This window comes from Caloenas nicobarica, chromosome Z (genome assembly GCF_036013445.1).
Source record: "Caloenas nicobarica isolate bCalNic1 chromosome Z, bCalNic1.hap1, whole genome shotgun sequence".
NCBI classification, from domain to species: domain Eukaryota; kingdom Metazoa; phylum Chordata; class Aves; order Columbiformes; family Columbidae; genus Caloenas; species Caloenas nicobarica.
This window is the reverse complement of record NC_088284.1, coordinates 39,262,915-39,285,714: the sequence shown is the minus strand read 5'-3', so window position 1 is coordinate 39,285,714 and position 22,800 is coordinate 39,262,915. Positions and strand designations below refer to the sequence as shown.

The window sequence follows — 22,800 nt, the reverse complement described above, 5'->3', positions numbered from 1 at the left end:
TCTCTAGGCATTTGCTTTTTTAGGGCAATTTGGACCTGTATCTAACATCCACCAAGATTAAATGAGCATTTTCATGTTCTGTTTACAAAAATGACATGTTGTTCTGAACTTTTAGTTCAGATAGGAGCATAAACTACAATGGACCTTCAGGAACCTGTTGGGTTCATACTTTGTTATGCCCTGTTTGGTACAACCACTCTTGTACTTTATGATAGGATAAGTAATTATACAAAAGAAAATGCCCATGCATGTTGTGGACTCTGTACTCTAAATAAGCAAATTTTAATGCTTAAAAAAACTTTCATTGATGTATCTTGAATTTTCCTGGCTGTAGAATTCCAATCATACTATTAAAAACCATTATGTCAGAAGAGAAATAAGGAAGCAAGGCATACACATAAATGTGAAGAATATAGAAAAATAGAAGGAAATTGCCTTTGACATAACAGTTTGGTAAGAACTGCTTTTATTTCATTGGTGTAATTCTCAACTGTTTTTTTCTTCATAGAAATATTAACTATATGCAGGATATATACGTATATCCTCAGTGTGGGCAAAAGCAGCAATTGCAGTAATCCTTCCCAAGAATAACTGAAATGTGTCATAATAAAAATATACACCTCTATATTGTCCTGAATTTCATGTCCTAAATTATCCTCTCATTATAACTAAAATATAGCAATGAAAACCAGTATTGGATTGTCAAGAAATAAAATTATGTTGCCCAGTTACAGTACCATTGTTTGATATTGTTTCTGACAAATCAAGCCATGTTAAATTTAGTTCTGCTAAACCTCAACTTTAACATTTCTTCTTAGTAACAAATGAACAAGTCGATGCAGAATCTGGCTAACAGACAAATACAGAAGAACATGAAATTTAACTCCTTCCTGACCCAAAACGCAGAAGCAAAGACATGTGAACTGTGTTCAGTTAGCAGGTTATGTACATCCCTGATTAATCCACCCAGAGCAACAGACTGGGTGTGCACAAACCCCGCTTTCTAGGAGAACAGCTCTTTATCATGTTTTATGATTTCAATTAATTCATTGAAAGGCCACAGTGCCATAGGAAATGGGCTGCACCAATCAAACCAGGACACTAATTACAGTGAAGCTGAACTAAAAATCAGTACCTGCACAGATGATGGTTTTCCTTCCCTTTATTCTCAAGCAGATCTTTTCCAATGTGAAAGGTGTAAAAAGTTAGCAGTGCACTAGGCGCTCTATGTAACTCTGTGTAACTCTTGTAGTTACTCTCTATGCAGCCACCTCCCTTGCATCCATTTCTTCAGTCTTCATGGAGACATGCCCAACAGGTATTCATACAATTTTGTTTTGTTCTTTGCAGACTCCTACTGTAAAATAAAACACTCCTCTTGAGAAGAGTGTTGGAGAAATTCCACTCGTGTTGGCCCTTACGGCATTTTAATTCTTTATGTTCTTTTAAGAAAACACTGGTGGAATTTGATTTAAAAAAAAAAATTATGGCAATAAACCCATTCAGTTTTGTGATAATATTTGTCCATCATAAAATTTTGTTATTAGAAAATAAGAAAGATAAATTTAGAACTTCTAAAAGAAACAGTGGGCATGACTGCATATGTAGGAGAGTATTTTGCATTAATATTGTACAATTATTGTACTCATTTGAAATCTGCATAAATGTTTACAGAATAAAAGAATGAAAAAATCTGAAGAAAACAGATGCAACTCAGTGCGCAGTCATAAGTACCAACAACTACCTGCTTTTCAAACTGGCTTCTGCTAAAATGAAAACAGCTGGTTAGGATGTCAGCCTACAAAATAAAGCTGCATGATGGAGCTGTCAGGCAAACACAACATTACAGAGATGAAAACAAACAAAAAAACCCCAAACAAACAAAAAGAGAAGCTAAGACCATATTTCTACCAAGGCTTATAAGCTTTCTAAAAAACCCATGGTTACAGTTGAAATATCAGCTACAGTAGTGAAGGAACACATTTTTTTTTTTAGCATGTGACTGAAGAAAATGAGCATGTAAATACATTACAATTTAGACTGGCCTTTTTTTAAAATAAAGGCCAGTCAATTCACAACTGAGTGTCATTAGAACAGTTGATGTTGCAAGTACAAAGAAGGGACAAAGGAAAGAAGGGAAGACAAGAATCTGGTTACTTGTTTCCTTACACTGACTTTATTGAAAGTCACTTCGCATTTGAGGCATACACAAAAATTTTCTAATGATGTTTAACTTTTTCAAACTGATATTTTTGATGCAGTGGTTTTCAGTAAAATGTATTTTCCAGTTGTTTCAAACTCCAAGACAGAAGTAAACACAAGTAATGGTTATATTTGGAAAACTGATAAGGTAAACCTGTTATGTGTTTAAAATGCTAGTTGAAAGGAAAACAGATTCACCACAGAAAAAAAAAAAATCATAAACCTTCCTTTTCTGTATCACAACTACAAATGCCTCACTCTGCATTTCTGTCTTCAGAGCAGATAAAGGAACTTGAACAGGATCTGGTGATCAGCACACAATATTTATATAGAATATTCTTCTTATTAGGAGGAAAAAAAAAAAAGAAAAAATACTGGGGGGGCGGGGGCGCGGAATTTACTTTGACACAACAGATTTTACATTCTAAAGTATTCTACACACCAAACCAGCTGATCTCAAGCAAAATGGAAATCCTGGTTAACTAAAATTCAATCACATTGCTCCACAGCAATTTATAATAATGTGTTACCTACTTATCAAAAGTAATTTTTTCTGGCTTTGAAATAATACTGCTTTCTATAAGCTTGAAAAACAATGCTTTTGCTAGCTTTAATGCACTGTACTTGAAATTTTTTATCCACAGTGCATTCATATTTCAGGTAATTCTCATCCTTGTTTCAACTTGTCCAACCCCACCCTTGAAGACTAGGTTTCTTCCCACTGTAAGTGCTGCTAGGGAGTGCAAGCAAAGCACAGTGCAAACTCATTGTTATTAGCATGATGTCAAGCACTTCTTCCTAGATAAAGGACCAGTGCAGTGACAAGACAATCCTATTCCCATCTGAGGAGAGTAAACAGAATTTGCTTTTATACAGCTCCTTTCATATTCAAAATATCCCAATATGCTTTACAATAATGAGATAGATACACTGTCATTTCTGTAATCTTAAATGCAGAGGGCAAGGTTCTGTCTTACGAGTACGAAGAAAAGGAGGTCATGGATCCTTTGAAGTTTCCTTATATCATTTAGACTGAAGGACAGGAGGGAATGGAGAACATAGCTGAGACAAAATAGAAAGGTATGAGGACAGCTGACCATTGTGAAATGTGTGAGACACATCTCTTTCATCACATTCAAGGAGCACCTATCTAGAAGCAAAAATGAATCAGCAGGGAAGAATTTTTTTTTTTAAGACTGGCAGCGGGTACAATGCTAATCATATTTTTCTTTGAAGGCTTTTCTTGGATGGGAAGAGAGGGAGGGAGCTAGGAAGCCTGGTGAGATGAATTTCACTTTCATCACAGCAAGTCATGGATCTATACATACACAGAGATGCAGTTCAGGTGAACGTAATGTAGTAGGCTGTATCACCCACCCAGTCAACACAAGTAGTCATCCTATAAAGAGGTGGAATATCCTGGTGAACAACAATTTGAAAAGAACTTAGGAAAAAACACTCCCAAGGAAAATAGAAAGGGGACAGAAGGGTACAAAGAGATGAGACAGCTCTCCATCCTGCCTTAGACCAGGGGTCCATCACCCACCTAGCACTGGCTGGTAGAAGCTTCTCAAACAAGGATGTACTGCCCAAGGAAAGCACAACAGTCTGCAGTTTGTGTCTTATTGCCAAGCTGTGTTCCCACATGAATTAATAAAAAGTGGTGGCCTAATTAAACTACATACTCTGCATCTTGTCTTCCTTCTGCACAGCCAATATAACTACTAAATGGCACAGAGCAGCAGTCATCGAACTCTCCAAAATACTTCATCCATCGCTGCTCTGATGAGAGCCTCAAACAGTGAGGGAGAGAGTGTTGCCCAAGAATCCACCTTCACTGCCTAGCTGTTCACAAAGGAATGCAAAATCTTTGGCAGGAAGCATCCCCTGAAGGAAAAAGTTGCTACCCCTTCTCCACATCTTACCCAAATGATGCTAAGGCTACGCTCATCTAGCACCTCACACAGAAAGAGGATGGATGGTCACAGACAAAGTCACAAAGCTTTATGCAACCCAGAGCAAGTTCTTGCTCCTTTTTTGTTGGAGGCTTCCCTTTCCTCTGCACTGAGCAGTTATGCCTTCAGCTGTGTTCACTGTTTAATTTCCCCGACTGCCTTTCTTCTTCTCCTAAAACATGCATACTTCAGCCTTGGCTATGGCGTGCTGACTGAGAAGAAACAATAGGAGCCTTTCAAGTCTTGAGAGTGAGCTTTGAGCAAGGCTCAACCCAGAGACCCAGTCAATATTTACTGCAGTTTGAAGCCACTGTTTCATGGCTCCTTCCAAGCGGAACACACTAGCCAGGAACCCCGAGACCTTACACCATTTTCTTTTAACAAGGTAAAAATAAGGGAGTAAACAGATTACAACCAAAAATACTTTTTCTTGGAAGTACTCATGGTCACAGAGCAAAAAGAAAAAAGGGAAGTGGGACAGGAAAGGTATAGAGGAAACAGAACAATACCAGAACCTATGTTTGAAGAGTAATCAGCGACTTATAATTAAGAAAGTATTTTTTCCCCTGAAGCTGATTAGCACAAATTGAAAATCACACACCAGACAGCTACTAGATGCAAATCCATTTAAAGTTAGCCAAGCAAGTGAACTTTGCAAAGAAACCCACCTAATCAACTATCTAAAGCTCTCATTCCCTTTGCAACACCTAGGTCAAAGCATGACCACAGATTATAGCATGACCATAGATCATAGCAATGCACCTTTTTGCACAGATAAAACTGTCTGATGTTTAAAAACGATAAGTAACACACTTTCAGCTTATTGAGAGAAAAAAGTATAGGAAAATGGTTAAGAAACGACATTTTTCACTTTAAAGAACTAGGTCACGGGCAAGACATAATTATTTGCCCATGGTCTATTTCCAGAAGCTTGCAGAACTGCAGCAAAACCAACAAAATCAGAAGAAGGGTCCTGGCAGAAAACTGAGGTTGTCATTTGTAGAAACTCCTCCCCTTCTTCTTCAGCTTCTTCTCTTACTCCCCATAACCATGCACATTATAAAAAAAAAAAAAAAAAGCCTTCCCAAAACCACATTTCTGATAGTGAAGTACAACTGGATTGACAATCATCATTTACCTGTTAAAACTGAAAGGCGGCTGCATGGTTTTTTTTTGTTTAGAGTGATTGGACTCCTGTCTGAATGTGCTTTCTCATATTAGACTCCACTGAAAGTTTTGAGTCAAAGAGTCTGACAAGCCACAGTTAAAACAGGAAATATTACAGCTTTACTTTCAGATGTGTCAGGATCTTTTGAAAAACACTTTTTTTGTCAGCCCTGGGGTTAAAGGGCATGCAGCAGCAGAACAGATGTGCCTTTCCACCTCGCATGTTCAATTTTCAGATGCATGGAGTTTTGATTGTTTGAGTTGTTTTATTTGAAAATGTTGCATTATTATCATGGCATTTGTTTGATTTTTAAAATTTGGTAACATCAGATGGGATTCCCAACTACTTTCCATTCCACTCCTCTCACTTTAAGGGAATACAGGAAAGCTGATAAGCATCAAAAGATAGGTAGAAAGAACTGGTACCATTAAAGATACAAACACATCTGCAACAGAGGTAAGACTCCCAAGTACCTGAGAAATGCTTGTTTCCAAAGAGTTCAAAAGAATAAAGTTGAGTTTGCCCAGTCCTAAGGAAATAAGTAGAGGCTCCTTTATACCAAAATCAGTTTGTAAGAGATTTCTCTTACCTATCTTCGGTCATTTTTTAAGTACTACCTCCTAAAAGCACAGGAGCAGGCAATTCCAAAATGCCAAAAATCTAGCAGGTGAGGCAAAAAGACAGCTTGGTTGAGCAGAGATCTTCTTGTGATACGGGAAAAAAAGAAATTACATGGTCAGTGGAAGCGAGGTCAGGCAACATGGGAGAACTACAGAGATGCTGCTCGCCACTGTAGGGAGGAAACTCGCACTGTCAAACCTCAATTAGAATTGAAGCTGGCCAGTACTGTGAAGAACAATAAAAAAGGCTTTTAAAAATACATTAATGGCAAAATGCAAACTAGAAATAACATTGGCCCACTACTCAATGAGCATGGTCACCTTATTAACAGGGACATAGACAAAGCTGAGATGTTTAATGCTTTCTTCACCTCGGTCTTCAACACAGAAGATGGACCTGGAGGCCCCCATAGCCCTGGGTTAGAAAAACATAAACCCCAACCAATCTGGAACCTGTACGGGATTTGCTACTCCAGCTAGAGCCCTACAAGTCAATGGGGCCTGATGGGATTCATCCAAGGGTGCTTAAAGAGCTGGCTGATGTCATAGCGAGACCTCTCTCTGTGATTTTTCAGCACCCCTGGGAATCTGGAAGCTGGTTGACTGGAAGCTGGCAAACGTTGTCCCAGTCTACAAGAAGGGCAACAGGGATGACCCTGGCAACTACAGGCCAGTCAGCCTCACTTCTGTGCCTATTAAAATCACGGAGAAGATTATTCTGGGAGTTATCGAAAAACATCTGAACAACGCAAGCCATTGGTCCCAGCCAGCACAGGTTCATGAGGGGAAAGTCCTGCTTAACAAACTTAATTTCTTTCTATGACAAGGTTACCCACCTGGCTGACCAAGGGGAGCCTGTCGATGTGATCTTTTTGGACTTCAGTAAAGCCTTTGATACTCTTTGTCTCTCACAGTATCCTCTGGACAAGATGTCCACCACACAGCTGGGTAAACACACAGTGCGGTGGGTGAGCAATTGGCTGACAGGCCGGGCTCAAAGGGTCCTGGTAAATGGGGTTATGTCGGGCTGGGGATCAGTCACTAGCGGGGTTCCACAGGGATCCATCTTAGGGCCTGCACTCTTCAGTGTCTTTATAAATTACTTAGACTCAGCACTTGATGGAATACTAAGTAAGTTCACTGATGACACAAAATTGGGAGGAGCTGTCGATACTGTCGAGGGCAGAGAGGCCCTGCAGAGGGATCTGGACAAATTGGAGAACTAGGCAATCACCAACCACATGAAGTTCGACAAGGGCAAGTGCTGGATTTTGTACCTGGGACATGGCAACCCTGGATGTACATCCAGACTGGGGAACAACATGCTGGGAAGCAGCTCCGCAGAGAGGGATCTGGGGGTTCTGGTCAACAGCAAGTTGGACATGAGCCAACAGCGTCCCTGGCAGCCAAGAGGGCAACCGTGTCCTGGGTGCATCCAGCACAGCATGGCCAGCCGGGCAGGGAGGTGATTGTCCCGCTCTGCTCTGCACTGGTGCGGCCTCACCTGGAGCCCTGGGTGCATTTCTGGGCGCCGCAGGATAGAAAAGATATAAAGCTACTGCAGAGTGCCTAGAAAAGGGCTACGAAGTTGGTGAAGGGTTTGGAGAGGAAGCCATATGCGGAGCGGCTAAAGTCACTTGGTTTATTCTCCCTGGAGGAGACTGAGGGGAGACCTCATTGCAGTCTACAGCTTTCTCACAAGGAGAGGAGGAAGGGCAGGCGCTGAACTCTTCTCTATGGCAACCAATAACAGAACCCCAGAGAACAGCAGGAAGATGTGCCAGGTGAGGTTTAGCTTGGACATCAGAAAAGGTTCTTCCCCCAGAGGGTGCTGGAGCACTGGAACAGCCTCCCCAGGGAGGTGTCACGGCCCCAAGCCTGACAGTGCTCAAGAAGAGACTGGACAACACCCTCAGACACGTGGTGTGAACTGTGGGGTTGTCATATGCAGGGACAGGAGCTGAACTTGATGATCCTTACAGATACCTTCCAACTCAGGACATTTTATGATTCTATGATCTTTCATATTACCTTCCCCTAACTCCACATGCAGGGTGAGAATGTTACTATATGGGTAAATAAGCTTAAACATCTAAAAATAAATATGTAACCATGCCTGAAACAATACCTAAGATGGAACCAAAGTTTTGAAGAGGAAAAAGCAATCAGTAAACAACGACCAAAATAAAATGTAAAATGGGCTTTCCAGAACTGGTAAATGTTAAATATCTTTTTAGAGAGATTTAATCATGTTCTGTTTTTAAAAATAGCTTAGCATTACTAATAATGTTTTTGAAATTTAGAGAGGAACAAAAGGGAATAAGCCACAGTGAAGTACTGTTGACTGAACAGGTGATACTTGCTTCATTCTGTTCTATTACTGCAACTTAGTAAATAGAATAACATCCCCAATGATTCAGTAAAGTGAATGGGAATTTCCTGCAAACATAGCACAGCATCTGGTCAGAGTGTGTTAACACACAATTTCTTTTACCCTCGGTTCATTAGATAAATATTGCAGAATACTTCTTACAATCTATTCTTGATCACTTATTATGGAATACTGCAGAAAAAGTAACTAGTAATCCCACACTATCATAAATCAGGATATTCTGTGTCACTCAGGTAATTTCTCAACTGACAACCCATATTTGTGTAAGCACTACTCTTGCTTCTGACATATTATTTAAATAAGAATATTTCTGCAGTGATGTGGACCACTGTAAGTAGGGAGTGAAGGAAAAGGTCTCTCTAAAACTTACAAATTTATTTTTTAAAATATAATTATTTCTTTTCCTTCTCAAAGCTGGGAATGTTTCTCAGATCAAAACCATGAAGAACATCATGAATAACAGGAATCACAGATAACAGTACTATCTCTAGCACATTTAACTGATAACCACAGAACTTTTTCACCCATGTACATCACCATACTTCTAGGCCTAAGACACCACCAAGCCTTGCTTTGTCTCTGACATGCTCATTACAGTGTGGAAAGTAGAGCATATTTTGTCTTAAGGGTAGGGATGAATATGAAAGAAAACAGATAATTCGAGAACATTGGGTTAAACCCACCTGATACTAATTCTGATCTAAAAATCAAGTCTTCTAGGCATCCACTGTACTATTTTTATGAAGAAAATAACCACACAAAGGAGATGCAATCATTCTTCTGTCGTACATAAGAAAATAACAGGACAGAAATCCTAATTGGGCACTGCAACAGTCTGATTTACTCACATAAGTTACAAAGGCAAAATTGCTTTCATCAGTAATAATATATTAGCTCCAAACTCTACAACTAAAATAAAGTGCTTATGAAACGCTTCCAAATGCTTTGTTCTGAAGAAGGCCATTATATCAGCACTAAATCAAGACAGCTAGTATGAAAAATGGAAAACGGAGATTTCTTTTTACAGTAAGCTATAAAATGCAGTTCAATCAGAGAAAGGGTCTAAAAAAGTAACATTAAAGTGATGCTGTAAATCACTAAGAAAACTTATTTTTTGGAAAAAAAAGAGCCAACTATTGTGCTTCAGACTAGAAACAGTGAATATGGAGATTTTCTTCATAAAGTGTTATCCACAAGTGAGTTTTATATAATTGAGATATAGAGAAAGGGTTTGCTTGGAATTTGGATGCAATGAATAGCCAAGATATAATGAGAAACAAGTATGATCTACCTCTCTAATTAATTTTGCTTCTTCGCCCACACTGTCACTTGTTATGATAATGTGAATCTTAACCTTAATGAGAAATTTTATACCACCTTGATTAAAGATACTGCAAATAACACTCTTTTTATTTTGTTTTTATTTTAATGAAGAATCTCTTTATACTCTCGCCAACTCCTAACAAATGTACAGAATTTCTGCTAGTGAAGTTTCAATCTACAATACAACTTTTGTACTAATTGTTAAGAGACTGATGTATATTTCAGTTTTTAAGTGAGGATTATGCTACTAAGCATGTTACAAAAGGATCATGTTCTCTGCAGTAAGTGTTCCTAGTATTTTTGTAGATGTAGTTTGTCTGAGGACTGTTTAAGACCCACATCCTACAACAAAATTGTGGACTCATTCCTTTACAGCATTTGTGAACTCAACATTAAAAGCTATTAAACATTTACAGGATGTTTTTGAAATACATTTTAAAAATGAACTTCACAGAAAATTTCAAAGATTTCCAGGAACGTTCCAGGCAACTCACTACAAATACAGGCAAGTAACATGAAACTGGGCTCAATATCATACAACTGGATGTACCAACACAGAGACTACAAAACATGATCAAATTTCAAATGTATGCACAACGGATATAGTTTAAGAATTAGAACTTGATTTTTTTGTGAGACTGAATTTAAAGAAAAACAGGTTTATTTCACCACCATCTGTCTTCTCAATATGTGCCATATTTCTTGAAAGATGTGTCTTCCTCTCATTACATTGTACCTCATAGCCACTAGATATTATCAAGTCCACTAAAATCAAGAAAAATGTAATACCGGGTACTCCATTAAAAAAAAGATGCTTCAAGAAAAATTGCTTTCTCATACTCTTCAGCAGCCTCAAAATACACTGACACACCACACGACAAGAATTTCTGCTCACCATTTTGGTAAACAGGTAAAATTACATGGTATATCTATTAAATAGTTTACCTTTGCAAAGAGAAGCAGCATTTTACAGCAAAGCAGAGACTTCTTTTTTGAAGACTATTTTTCTACTTTCTAGAAAACAAAGACTTCTTTCCTGAATACAGTGTTTCAATTATATCAGTGAGGAAATAATTCTATCCTGGGATCACAGGATTCATCTTGTCTTTAACAAATATCTTATCTAGAACAGCACAGTATATTGCATATAATGCTTTGGAAAATACATAACCTGTATCCCAGTGGTATACTACTATATCTGATTAATTTTACCTTCATGATCTTAAATTATTGACTTTTTTTTGGCACATATCAAATTGTTCTCCACTGTATAAGGCGTCCAACACCACAGAGTTTCACTAACGCCTATCTGCTAATCATGTATGGTAAGCAATTCTCACTTTTGAAACTGCTGACAGCAAAGCAACTACTACTTCCACCGAGTTCAATTTTGCACCCTTCAGCCCCCAAAGGTGAAGGTCCAAACTTTGCAAAAACTGCTAAAAAAATCTTAGTATAGGACTTATTTGGACCAAATCAGACAAGTACCCACAGGGATATATAGTCCCATGCTGCTGTGACCTCTCACTAGATGTGATTCATGCAGATTGCGTGGCCTCACAAAAACTGGGAAGACTAACTACAGAAACTCTTATTCATGAACTACACCATGAAGTCATCAATCCAAGACCTCAATCAACTCCCATCTGAAGCACTGGGAGAATCTTTTCTATCTCAATAGAGCTGGATCTGAACACTGCCAAAAATACTGCAAAAAAGGCATCAAAAGATGGTATATTTAAAAAAAGGGGCAAAAAAAAACCCCAACCAAAATTAGATCCTGTAGTATCTATTGAGGCATATAATTCAAATAAATAGACAGACTTCCATTCCTCATTAGTACACATGAGCTCTTACTGATGTCAGCAACTTTTAAAAACTAGGATATTTATTCAAACTACGTTCCTTAATCAGCTTTAGGGACTACTTTTTGAAAGGTATTTGAGTACCTAAGAGTGTAAAAAAGCAGAAATAAAACCTAAGACAGGCACCAAGCAGTCTCAAAAATCCCACAGGGGTCATGTCAGCAAATCTAGGTACCTAAACATATTCAAAATTCTGGTTCTGAGGATCTACTCTTTTTTTAAAACATCAGTGGACTAAAAAAATGCTTAAAGAAATCTTACAGGCTACAAAAAAATATCAGTAAATACTGCTGTGAAGGTACAACTTCACTCCTTCAATGTCTTTAAGGAGAGCATTCACGATCATTCACTCTGCAATTATGCACTGATGCTTGCATTTGGAAATATTTGTGCACTGTTAAATAGAACTGGCACACATTTCACCAAAGCTGCTACTTCAGTGCTCCAAAATCTTAACCTGATTTCACTGAAGATGACCTGCACACCATGGGCTGAGAACAGAAAAAAGGTGAACATGCAAACTAGATGCTTTCATTCAGCTTTTTTTTAAAAATCCAGTTTACTATGCAGGACACAAGCAAAAGCATACAAAGGATAAGATGATTTGCACCCACTTAATAAATGCAGGCAAATACCAGCTTTGATCCCAGCAATTTTATTGGAAGACTCAGTTCACCAGAAAAGTGCACAAGACAGAAAGAGAGAACGGCAAAAGTGACTGAAATGCAAAGGGAAAAGTGTATGGAACGTAGGCATAAGTGAAGGGAAAAATACAACCCTAGAATTAAGATCTTTTGAATGCAGGAATAATAAACTTCCAAGTAAATGTCACTTCACTACGACTGAGTTTCCCCAATTGGGTATTGTATATATGTAATTTTATATATAATTATTAGGCACACACTTTCCATGTTCTTTCCCCCCAAAAGCAGAGTTGACAATGGTGACAGCAGAGTGTGTAATTAGTTTTTATTGTTCCCCTGACAGCCATAGCTTTGCAAGGACCCCTTGCCTTTTCCATTGTAAATGTTATGGAAAAATACACTAATGACAGGCATTTAATTATGGGCACAGCGACCATGATGGGAGCTGTGCCAAAAGTGATTGGCAGCTTTGGATACCAGATATTCACAGCAATGGTTCTTTTCCTCCCATACCTTGTAACCCAGATAACTAAAGGTGTGAGTTTTTAAACGTATCTTTTCTAAAGTTCTGCTTATTGACTATAGATATTATTATTAATGAGCACCACCTTGAAAACAGACAGAAAAAAATAAATAGACAAAATAGTAATTTTTTTTGTTCAGAAGTAGCCTCAGGTTTTTTGAAAGAGGTCTATCCACTGACAATACCATCAACGTAAAAAAAGATCCCCACCAACTCTGGCACATAGTTGCCTTTTTATTTTAATACATAGCTAAAATAAAAAGATACTATGCTCCCTTAACATATCTTTATTCCATATTTACATTAAACTGTCCCACATTCTACTGTAGTTGCTGAGGTGCTTTTTCGCCTGATTAATTAGCAATTGGGAGACACGCTTTTTGGCAGCTTTTACATCCCTATTATTTCTCCTGGTTTGGCACAAAACCTCCCTTTTGGACCACAAGTATTTGTACTGTACCCTGCTTAGTGATGGATCACTAATTTTTAATAAACTAAGCTCCAAGAGAACTGCAAAAAGATGTATAAGTGTATTGGAACAATAACTGTAAACAAATTAAAAAAAAAAAAAAGGCAGGGAGAAGCGGGGGAGAGATCTTGCAGTACATAAAATATTAGGTCTTTTCCAGACTATGCATGGAGAGCCTATCCAGGAGGTCAGATGTAGTCTCAAGACACAGGTCTGAATTGTCTTTTAACTATTTGATCCAAATCTCTGCCTTCATCTTTAAAATGCTTTAAAAAGCTGACTAGCTAATGTGGATGCACATTTTCCTTGAAGAATGCTATATCTGAATGTCCCTTCACTGTTTCTCATCCCTCCCCCATCACCAGATGAATGAAATTACTCTGTGAAGCAGATCTCTATGAAGAATGACTATACAATTCTGGACCAAACGGTTCTAAGTCTATGTAGCAGTCACAAATCCCTGGCTAAACTGAACAAAGCAACATTATTCCTAAGTGGTAAGTTTGGGAATATAAAAGTGAAGTTGTCTGGCTCTAAAGTAGTAACTTGCAAATAGCTGCAGAATCAATGTTGACTCTCCATCCCCCATCCAGCTGGCTCTTATATCAGTAACTTCAAAAATGCAGTTTGCCATTATGGTGGCTTAAGGCACTTTATGTGACCATGCTGTGTGTGCATGTCAGAAGGTCAATACTTTCAAATTCCAGAGTCTCTCTTTATTTCCTTCTTTTCTGGAAACAATAGGAAAGAGAGCAGGATTGATAGCTCCTACTTTGTTAACTTCTGCTCACCAAACGCCTTGCCTGTATGAATACATAACTATTTTTTAAAAATCTGATTAGACATCAACTAAAGTAAGAAAAAAAAAAAAAGGCAGCTGGTTTTCCTGCTCATTAACAACATTAATTAGCAACTTTCTTTGCAACAACTTTTAACAATTCCAGAGGACCCAACATCATTAAAGCTGCTAGCAGTCCTTACCTAACACAGATAAACTAGCATTGCAGACTGATAACTACACTACAAAGATCATTATCAAATCTATCAGTAAGCAAAGTAAAATACTTATTTCTGTCTCCTCACAAAAAAATACGTCTGTATTTTATTTACGCAGCACTACCAAAACAATAATATATTAGACATTGAGAGAATTGGTAATTTGTGTTCAGTTTTGATGAAAAGATTAAGTGTATCCAGCTCCAGTTTCAAAGGCACAGACCAAGATAAGATACTCAATTTTATTTACAAAATCAAAACAAATGTAAAAATGAAAATTAAAAAACATATGTGCAGTATTAGTATAATAATAAAAAATAACATATATATTTATTAGCAATTCCCTGTGTGGAAAGATAATATGATTTGAATGTCTGTAGAGAGAAGGAATTTCTCCTGAACTGTAATACGAATATGAAAAATACTACTTTGAAGTTACAGGAGAAAAAAAAAGTAGTGCTTCATTGCTGCCCACTTGGGAAAGGCCACAGCGCTCAAGTACTACTGGTGAAGAACTCACACAATGTGAATATGCTTGTCACTGGCCAGCATCAACCTCCAAGCAAAAATATAAAATAATTTTGGAGAGAAAAAACTGTACTATTTAAAAAAATAAAGAATGTTAGGGCTACACAGCTAACACTAATTATGGTACAAAATAAATTATGTTAAAATTTGCATCCTTTTAAATGTCACAAGGCCAAATTTCGTCTTTAAGAATGGAATAAAGATACTTCAGCAGAGAATGATCAAAGTGAATGTATCTCCTACTATTTTTTTTTGCCTCACCAGATGATTCACAAGCAAATCACTCCTTCCTTCTCTGCACTCCAGAACCATTTAATGATTGTCATCAAAAACTAAAAATGGTGCCTATCAAATAAGATGGTCCTTCAAAAGTCCAGAGAAAACAAAAAAAACCCCACAAAGTTATTCAGTGAAGTAAATGTAAAATTTTACATTAAGTAAAATTTTATATTGCAGGTATTACTGTAGAGTAGTTCTTCCTTAGATTAATATGCTGATTTAATGATGGATAAGAAAATGACAGAAGTAAAAATTAATAATACTCTACCTACAGGTTTTGTAGATCCCTTTTTCCACACCACACGTTAGCATGGATAGGTAAGTTCTTCCACCAGATTACAATGCAAGTGAAAATATGAATTGTAATTTTCAAGGCTTTTCAAGTAAAGAATGCCGAACCTGAAGAATTTGCTCTAAATTGGTATTAGCAATTCAAGCAGATCTTGCTAATTAACAGGGCTCTTGTGTATCTTGTTAGCTGATTTTTCTTTTGACAGCATTTTAGTGGTCATGCATCTAAATAGAAACATGGCCATAAAATGCCTAGCATACCAGCTAACAGAACATGCGCATCAAGCAATTTCTCTACATTTTGCAGCAGTCAAAAATAAACAAACTCTTTTTTTTCTCCGTAAAACTAGGATCTAACAATGTATTTTCACCAACCTGTCAACAGTAAAATATGAAGGATGTTTCCTCAGATGAGGAAAAAGAGGAAGAAAAGGGGGGAATGTATTTTATTGGAAACCTTGGCATTCTACAGGAGTGAAATACAATCTCAGTCCTCACAGAACAGCACCTTTTAAAATATATTTTCAAATACTTTATTTTAACACAAATTATTTTAAAAAATGTGTAGGACTGGGAATTTCTGGTTTTGTAATGTGAGAATCTCTGCTCGGTTTCTTTAAAAAAAGAGGATTTCAGACATCTATACATGTTTGCATACTATAAAATAATAACCACCATTTAAAATGAGCTCAACTATAATCTAGCCTGTAGAGACTACAATGAATAGAGAGAATGCAAAAATGCAAGGAAGACTTCTAATGCATGAAGGATTCTGTTCTTCCATTCAGCTATGCTGAAGTATATTACAGTAGGGCTTACTCACAATAACTGTAACACCACCAGAAAGCAATTTCAGTAACGTGTCTGTTTATTTTAAACCAAACATTTCCATTTCATTATGTTGGTGTGCTGCTGCCTAAATTTTAAGCACAAGTTCAACGAAAACTTAACTAAAACAGGGCCCTTTATTCTCAACAGTGAATTACACCATTCAGAAACACTGGAAGATTAGATTACTCATGAGACTAAAGACATTTTTTTCAAAGACAATGCTCAGAACTGGATAGCAGAGCAAAGAGTGTTATTGGAAGAAAATCCCACTTACAAAATACTTCTAATTGCATTTTAAAAAATTGAAAAAAAAAAACAAAACCAAAAAACCACCAGCGAGCCAAAGCAAGTGAGGTATATCTTACAGCTATGGATAAACTGCTGTCTACTCATGCTTTCTCCAGGAAAGGTTGCGCTGTTGTTTGCATCTTCTCTAAGTTGATCCAAAGTACCAGCCTTCTTTAGGCACATTCTAGTGTCTAATACCTCAGCAATGCACTACTCCGCCCAGCAACAGCCTGGTTTAGGAAGAAGCAGTAACAAGGTGCTCTAATAAGCTCAGAGAGTTCTCAAAGCATATCCCTGTAATTTTCTCTGTTTCATTATACATTTGTGTGCCTGAATGCTTGCTTATCAACCTGCTCACCTACTGACACGGGGACTACAAGTGTGCAAAGAAACAGCAAAATGTGAAGATGGCCAAGAACTAAACCATAGATTCTAAAAATATTTTTATATTACTATTTTCAATTTTAAACAAAATATCTTAGCTGGAAGATGTGACCTGGTTAGTTTGTAAAGCTAATCATTTTCTAAGCAGTTAATAGTTCAGAAATTACAAAATTTCATTTTCAGAGACCTTTTTTCTCACACAACCTTCATGATTTACTCTGTATCACGTTACCTTGTAATGACACATTTCAATGCATACATACATACGTATATATGTGCATATATATACCTAAGTCTACATACACATACACTGAAATGCATACATATTCGCATACCACTGTATATATATTACATATGCCTCCCTGTATGACCACAAAAACCATGACTCCTGAAGAACTAATTGCATTCATTCATTTTCTCAGCCCAGCATGAAGCTGGTAGATTGCTGGGATCATAGCAACAGGGGAGAGAAAGGAAAGCTCATCTTTATCTGTCCCTCTCCAAAAGGATATAGGGCTAGCAGAAAGAATGCAGTTAAGTGTCGTCACTGTGCGCATTTAGGAATGATTTAATAAGGAGCATTTCGTGAAGATCACGTACCACTTAACGAGGTGCCTTTCTTACGAGGGAGGATGCCAGTGAAACTATTGTTCTTTGTGTAGTTTTTCCATAGAAGGTTTCAAACTGTTTCAACCCCCCCCACTTTTAAAATAAACATCAATATTGTTTTGGAGACACAAGGTGTTAGTGAAAGAATTAAAAGCACAGAAAGTAGATGTAAGAAATTGAAGGCTCTACTACTGTTCTTTTAATTACAAGAAATCAGTCAGAGATTTCTTCAGCTTTCAGAGCAGTGTGTAACTGCCTTCCTCCTATTACAACCATTTCTGCATGTTTTCCCTCATCTCTATACATAGGCGGAACTATTTCTAGATGGAAAAAAAAAAAAGCCCCAAACCAAACAAAAACAGCCACATGACTTCAACATATATAACCAACATGCCCTGGTGAAATCTGCAAACCCATATAAACGGATGGTAGGACACTGAGACACCCAGCCAGCCAGTGTACTCCTGAGAAGTGCCAGGCGTGCACAAGCAGCCACTGTCAGAGCTTCACAAAACTAAGTCTACGCATTTGTCTGGTTCAGGGAGGCACTTAAGTACACATCCATTCATCTACACATCTGTAACGGAACTTAAGTGTGTCAGTATGCACTTCAGAGAAGTCGGATGCTTTTCTGAATCAGTGCCTAAATACTCAGCTACAAAATTCACCTATGTCTAAGGCATCCAGGTTGTGAAATTCTGGTCTATGCATAGAATTTTCAGAAGCATCTATTCATTTTTCAGTTCACTGCTCCCAAGTGTCTATCTTAAAAAAAACCCCTCTATCAATATTGATCAAATTGTGGTATCCAGCTTAATTATGGGAACTCATCAGTTGAAGTTGAAATTATTTTTCAGTATCTAAATTCTCTATCATCTGATTTCTTGATTGCATTACCCACATAAATATAAAATCAGAAAATATATCAGCAGCCTATGTCTTTATAACAATTCTCTTGTAGATGTAACTTTATACAAAATTTTCTTGTATAAGATACAGCCAAATCCAATAATACTCCTAGTAAAAAATATTTGCTTTCATGAGACTACAAGGTTTGGCCTCTATATATGAACAGAAACTAGACTTGAAATGCAAGTATTTTTAACCACCTTGAAACTAGTAACAATTTATGAAGCTACATAACCTGCCACTGAAAAACTTACAGAGAAATATTAATACCTAGATATAAACCACAATCTTGAAGCATAATCTTGTAAGCAGAAAAATGTAATAATAATTACCTCAAGCAGCTCAGCTTGAACTGACAAGATTAAAAGCAGTAGCAAGCACTAAGCAAGTAGACCACTTCAAAATCTGGCCCAGGTACGTGACATTTTGGCTGAATTCTAATTACAAGTACACTAGTAATCAGGATTTAACGAATATACTCCATTACAAAACAACCTCCCCAAACTATTTTAAGTGTTGGATTCAGAATATTATTCTTTGACAATAATATGTTTCTGTCCATATAAGAACACAGACAGTGCTGAAAGACTAATGTACTTTAGGGTGATAATTAGAACGTATGTACACTTAATTCTAAGCCTATACAAATAACAAAAATATTATAACACATTTTCAAGCTTAGCTGAACATAAAAAAAAGAATAGAAAACCTTATTTTGTTATACTTCAAAATCCTAATACTTAAACATAATTCTCATCTAGAATTAGACTACAGCATTTATGGTATTTCATGTATGTTGATAATTAAATACAAAACAAAAATAAGGTACAGGAATACTTAAAAAATTTCTAAGAACAGACTTAGGCTCTGTAAGAATGTACAACTTTGCTACTCATATATACTAGCAATAATGATCATAGAACATTTTTAATTGTTCTAGCAGAACTTTGGCAACTAACCAAAAAATGTAATATGAACTCTTAGGATTTTTTATTTACCAAAATATAGTTCACACTAGGAGCACTTATCAATTGGAACACTCATCTATTTACTAATGAGTCTTTTAATAAGCATGATGTCTTTATGTATTTCAATAAATTGCTGGAGTTTTATACTAAAAACATAAACACCACCATATCTGGGAGTACAATCATTATCGAATTCTTCAATTTTTTTAATGAAACCTTAGAGTGCCTTTAGTCACTATCAAAATTATTAACATTTCATTTTTAAGTGGATTAATTAGTTCTCCAGCAGTTTGTTAATTCTGAATCAATACAATAAAGATGTAAACAAAAGCACAACAGTGTTGTTTGTGTTTAAAAAATGATAATATATTTTGTCTTCTAATTTCAAATGGTTATCATCAAGTAAGAATCCCTACTTACTTTTACATGTATGAAAAACAGATTGTTCATCTCCTAAGTCTATCTCTGGAAGCATATAAATCACTGCAAAGTTACTCCTGAAACCTTGTTAACTGCTGTACAAATTTTGATAACCAAAGTGAATTTCGCCTTTAGCCTAGATTTTGACAAAATGAATTCGAAACAGAAGTGTTTTCTTTTCTTTGGGTCTTTTACACCTACCATTCAGGTGTTCGCCTGTTTTTCTGTAATGATCGTGTAACTTGGAAAGCACACAAAAATTGGCACACTGTATAAAATAAAAGGAGAAATACATCTGCACTCTGCTCTTTCTCATATTTTTAACTCACAGATAAATATCACATGTCCAAATAGATACTTCGATTGTGAGAACACAGTGAATATTTTAAGAAAAGAAGTAATGTTTGTTTTTAAATGCGAAGGTTTAAAAACATGGCACAATTAACTCCTCCTGTAGTGTGTGCAAAAATAACAAAAATAAGTTTTCTTTGCAGTCTGATGATGTTTAATGTTGGACTATGAAGAGATTTCATTAAGAGTAATAAAATAAAATTAAATTTCCTAGAATCCTTAGAAATCCATTCAATGCGGAATACCTACTGACTAGGTAAGCGTTGCTTGTACCTGCAACTGTCTTTACCTATGTGCAGCTATTGTGTAAACTTACCACACACAAGAGAACAAAGTGAAAAATCTTGAATGTAAGGTTACTTTTGAAGTATTTTAGCTGTTATGTCAGCAACGTGCATTTAGTTAAACCTATTTATTTCAACAATCCTCCTTCTGCCCAGTGAGATTTGCGAATATGACTTTATTTTTTTTTCTAGCAGTTAGATTTCATTTTGCCTAACAAAAAGAGAAAAAACTCTGGTTTTGGGAGACAAGCAAATTTTTGGGACATGTGTTTTTTGATGGGTGACATGAGATGCAACTTTTCATCTTATTTATGCTGAGCATTTTTTTCCAAGTTACACATGTAGAAAGAGGAAAATGTAGAGACAGGCATCTAAAATTACAGATGTTCATAATGCCCAAGCATGATCGTTACTTTGTATAAATCCTCTTTGTCTCAAGCTTTTTGTGCCAACTATTTATTGCTGAGGCATTGTTACCAGAAACAGAGTATTAAAGTGTTGGACAGACTAGCTAACTCTGGGCACTTGAAAATTCTGCCCGTTAACTTCTGCATCACCTATTTTGAAGCCGCTCTGGAATACCGAGTAGAGGAGTTTTCTGCAGGCAATACAGATCTATTAAAAAACATGACCTGTGACAAAAATCAATGTGCTAATCTCAGACCAAACAGCAGTATCAGAAGCATAAAAAAGAGATAACCTAAGATAAAATGTCCCCAAATTTACTTAGATCAGCTTGACAGGTTTTTTTTAAAAAAGTAAGTCTGCTCACGCGCACTTTAACAAGGCAAAAAATTTAATACCAGATGACTTTTTATCCAAACGCATGGATACCATTTGGAACAAGACTGAAATGTGCTGATGTTAAACACGATGGAAAACTCCAGAAAAATTAAATTAAACCTCCCGTTCCAGTGGAAGGGTCGTTCAAGTGCACGCAAAGCCTACTGTCAGAAACCCTCTGGCGCGAGGGGAGCGGGAAGGCTGTGGCCCCGCTCAGCCCCGACGGGGACACGGGCAACGCGCCGTCCTGTCCCCGCTGGCACCCGCATCCCCTCCGCCCGGGACGGCGTACCTACCTCGCCTCGTCAAGGCTGCCTCTGGCTTGCCCGGGAGAGCCCCCCGCCGGGCGGGCATTGCAGGGCAAGGCAAGGTAGGGCAGGTCGAGGGGAAAGGCACCCCTCCGCCGCGGCTACCGCCCGACAGTGATCCCGCCTGGGGCTGCGGCAAATCCGGGACCGGCCTCCCCGCTCCATCCCGCCGGGGAGTGCGACCCCCGCCTCCCTGCCCAGGCCCGGATCCCCGCTACCGGCGGGCGGCTCGGGGCCGCGCCTGCCTGCCGCAGGAGCCTGCCGAGGCACACGCTGGGGGCCGACACCTGTGGCCCCTCATCCCACCCAAACTCCTGGAGCAGGCTCGGCCGTGGGTCGACGCACTGCGAGGGGAGCCCACGCCGCACCGAGGGCGCATCCGCCCGGCGCCCACGGACGGCGGCGGCCGAGCCCGGGGAAGCGCCTAGCCTGGTGCAGCGCTGGGGTGGGGAGGGCGAGAAAAATACCACCAGCACCCGCCACATCGTCGCTGCCTGTAGCCCTAACCCTCCAAAAAATAAAGTTTCCCCCCCCCATCTTGCAGCCGGGGTAGTTTCTACAGGCGCTGGGCAAGAGACGCCAGCGCTAGGGCGCTGCTCCCCGCCCGCCGAGCCCCCCGCCCGCCGCCGGTGCGCGCCCGCGGCCGCCCCGCGTACCTGGGGTTGGTGCTGTTCCAGTAGACGGCGTAGCGGTCGGCCACCGCCTTGGCGCCGGGCTCCTGCCCGCGCACGCACACCCACAGCGCCGCGACCGCCAGCAGCAGCATCTCCACGTGCGGCATCGCGGCCGGCCGGCGGCGAGACGGGATGCGGAAAAATTAAGAAAGGTGGAAGAAAAAAAAACGGGGGGGGGGGGGGGAGGGGGCAGACAGGACCGAGCCGCGGCGCGGGAGGTGTGGGGATAAATAAATAAACAGCGAGGCGCAGAGGCGGGTGGGCTCGGCGGCGTGCCGCGCTGCAGCGAGCGAAGGGCGCCTGCCGCCGCAGACGGGCAGCCGGCAGGGAGGCGCGATCCGCGGTCCCTCAGGGAGCCTCACCCCGGCAGGGGTGGGTGGGGGCCGAGGCGGGCGGCGGCGGCAAGCGGCGGGCGGTGCGCATTCACTGGGAGTCCCGCACGGAGCCCACGGCACGACATACACCGGCCCGCCGGCGCGGCGGGCGAGGGGCGCCGCTCCTCCGCCCCCTGCGAGCGGCCGCGGCGGCGCTGGCTGCGCGGCCCCGCGGCTCAGTGGCGGCCGGGGTACGCGGCGATGGAGGGAGAGAGGGGGAGAAAAGCAGGGAGGATGGGAAGGAGATCTTCCCCCTGGAAACCCACGGGGGGTCCTGGCAGTATATTAAAGGCCGCCGGTTGGGAGAGGGGCGAGAAGTACCAGCAGATCTTAAAGTACAAAGTTTGTCTCTTCCTTCCTGG

At 39.2% G+C, this 22,800-nt stretch overlaps 1 protein-coding gene across 1 annotated transcript in view; it reads right to left on the bottom strand.

The window, feature by feature from the left end:
* Window positions 1–22,171, bottom strand: part of EFNA5 (ephrin A5) — a 218,713-nt gene extending 196,542 nt beyond the window's left edge. Inside the window, exon 1 of the mRNA XM_065656614.1 lies at window positions 22,047–22,171. Coding sequence (XP_065512686.1) covers window positions 22,047–22,171 — 125 coding nt within the window. The remainder of the gene's footprint in view (window positions 1–22,046) is intronic.
* Window positions 22,172–22,800: the final 629 nt, after the last annotated feature.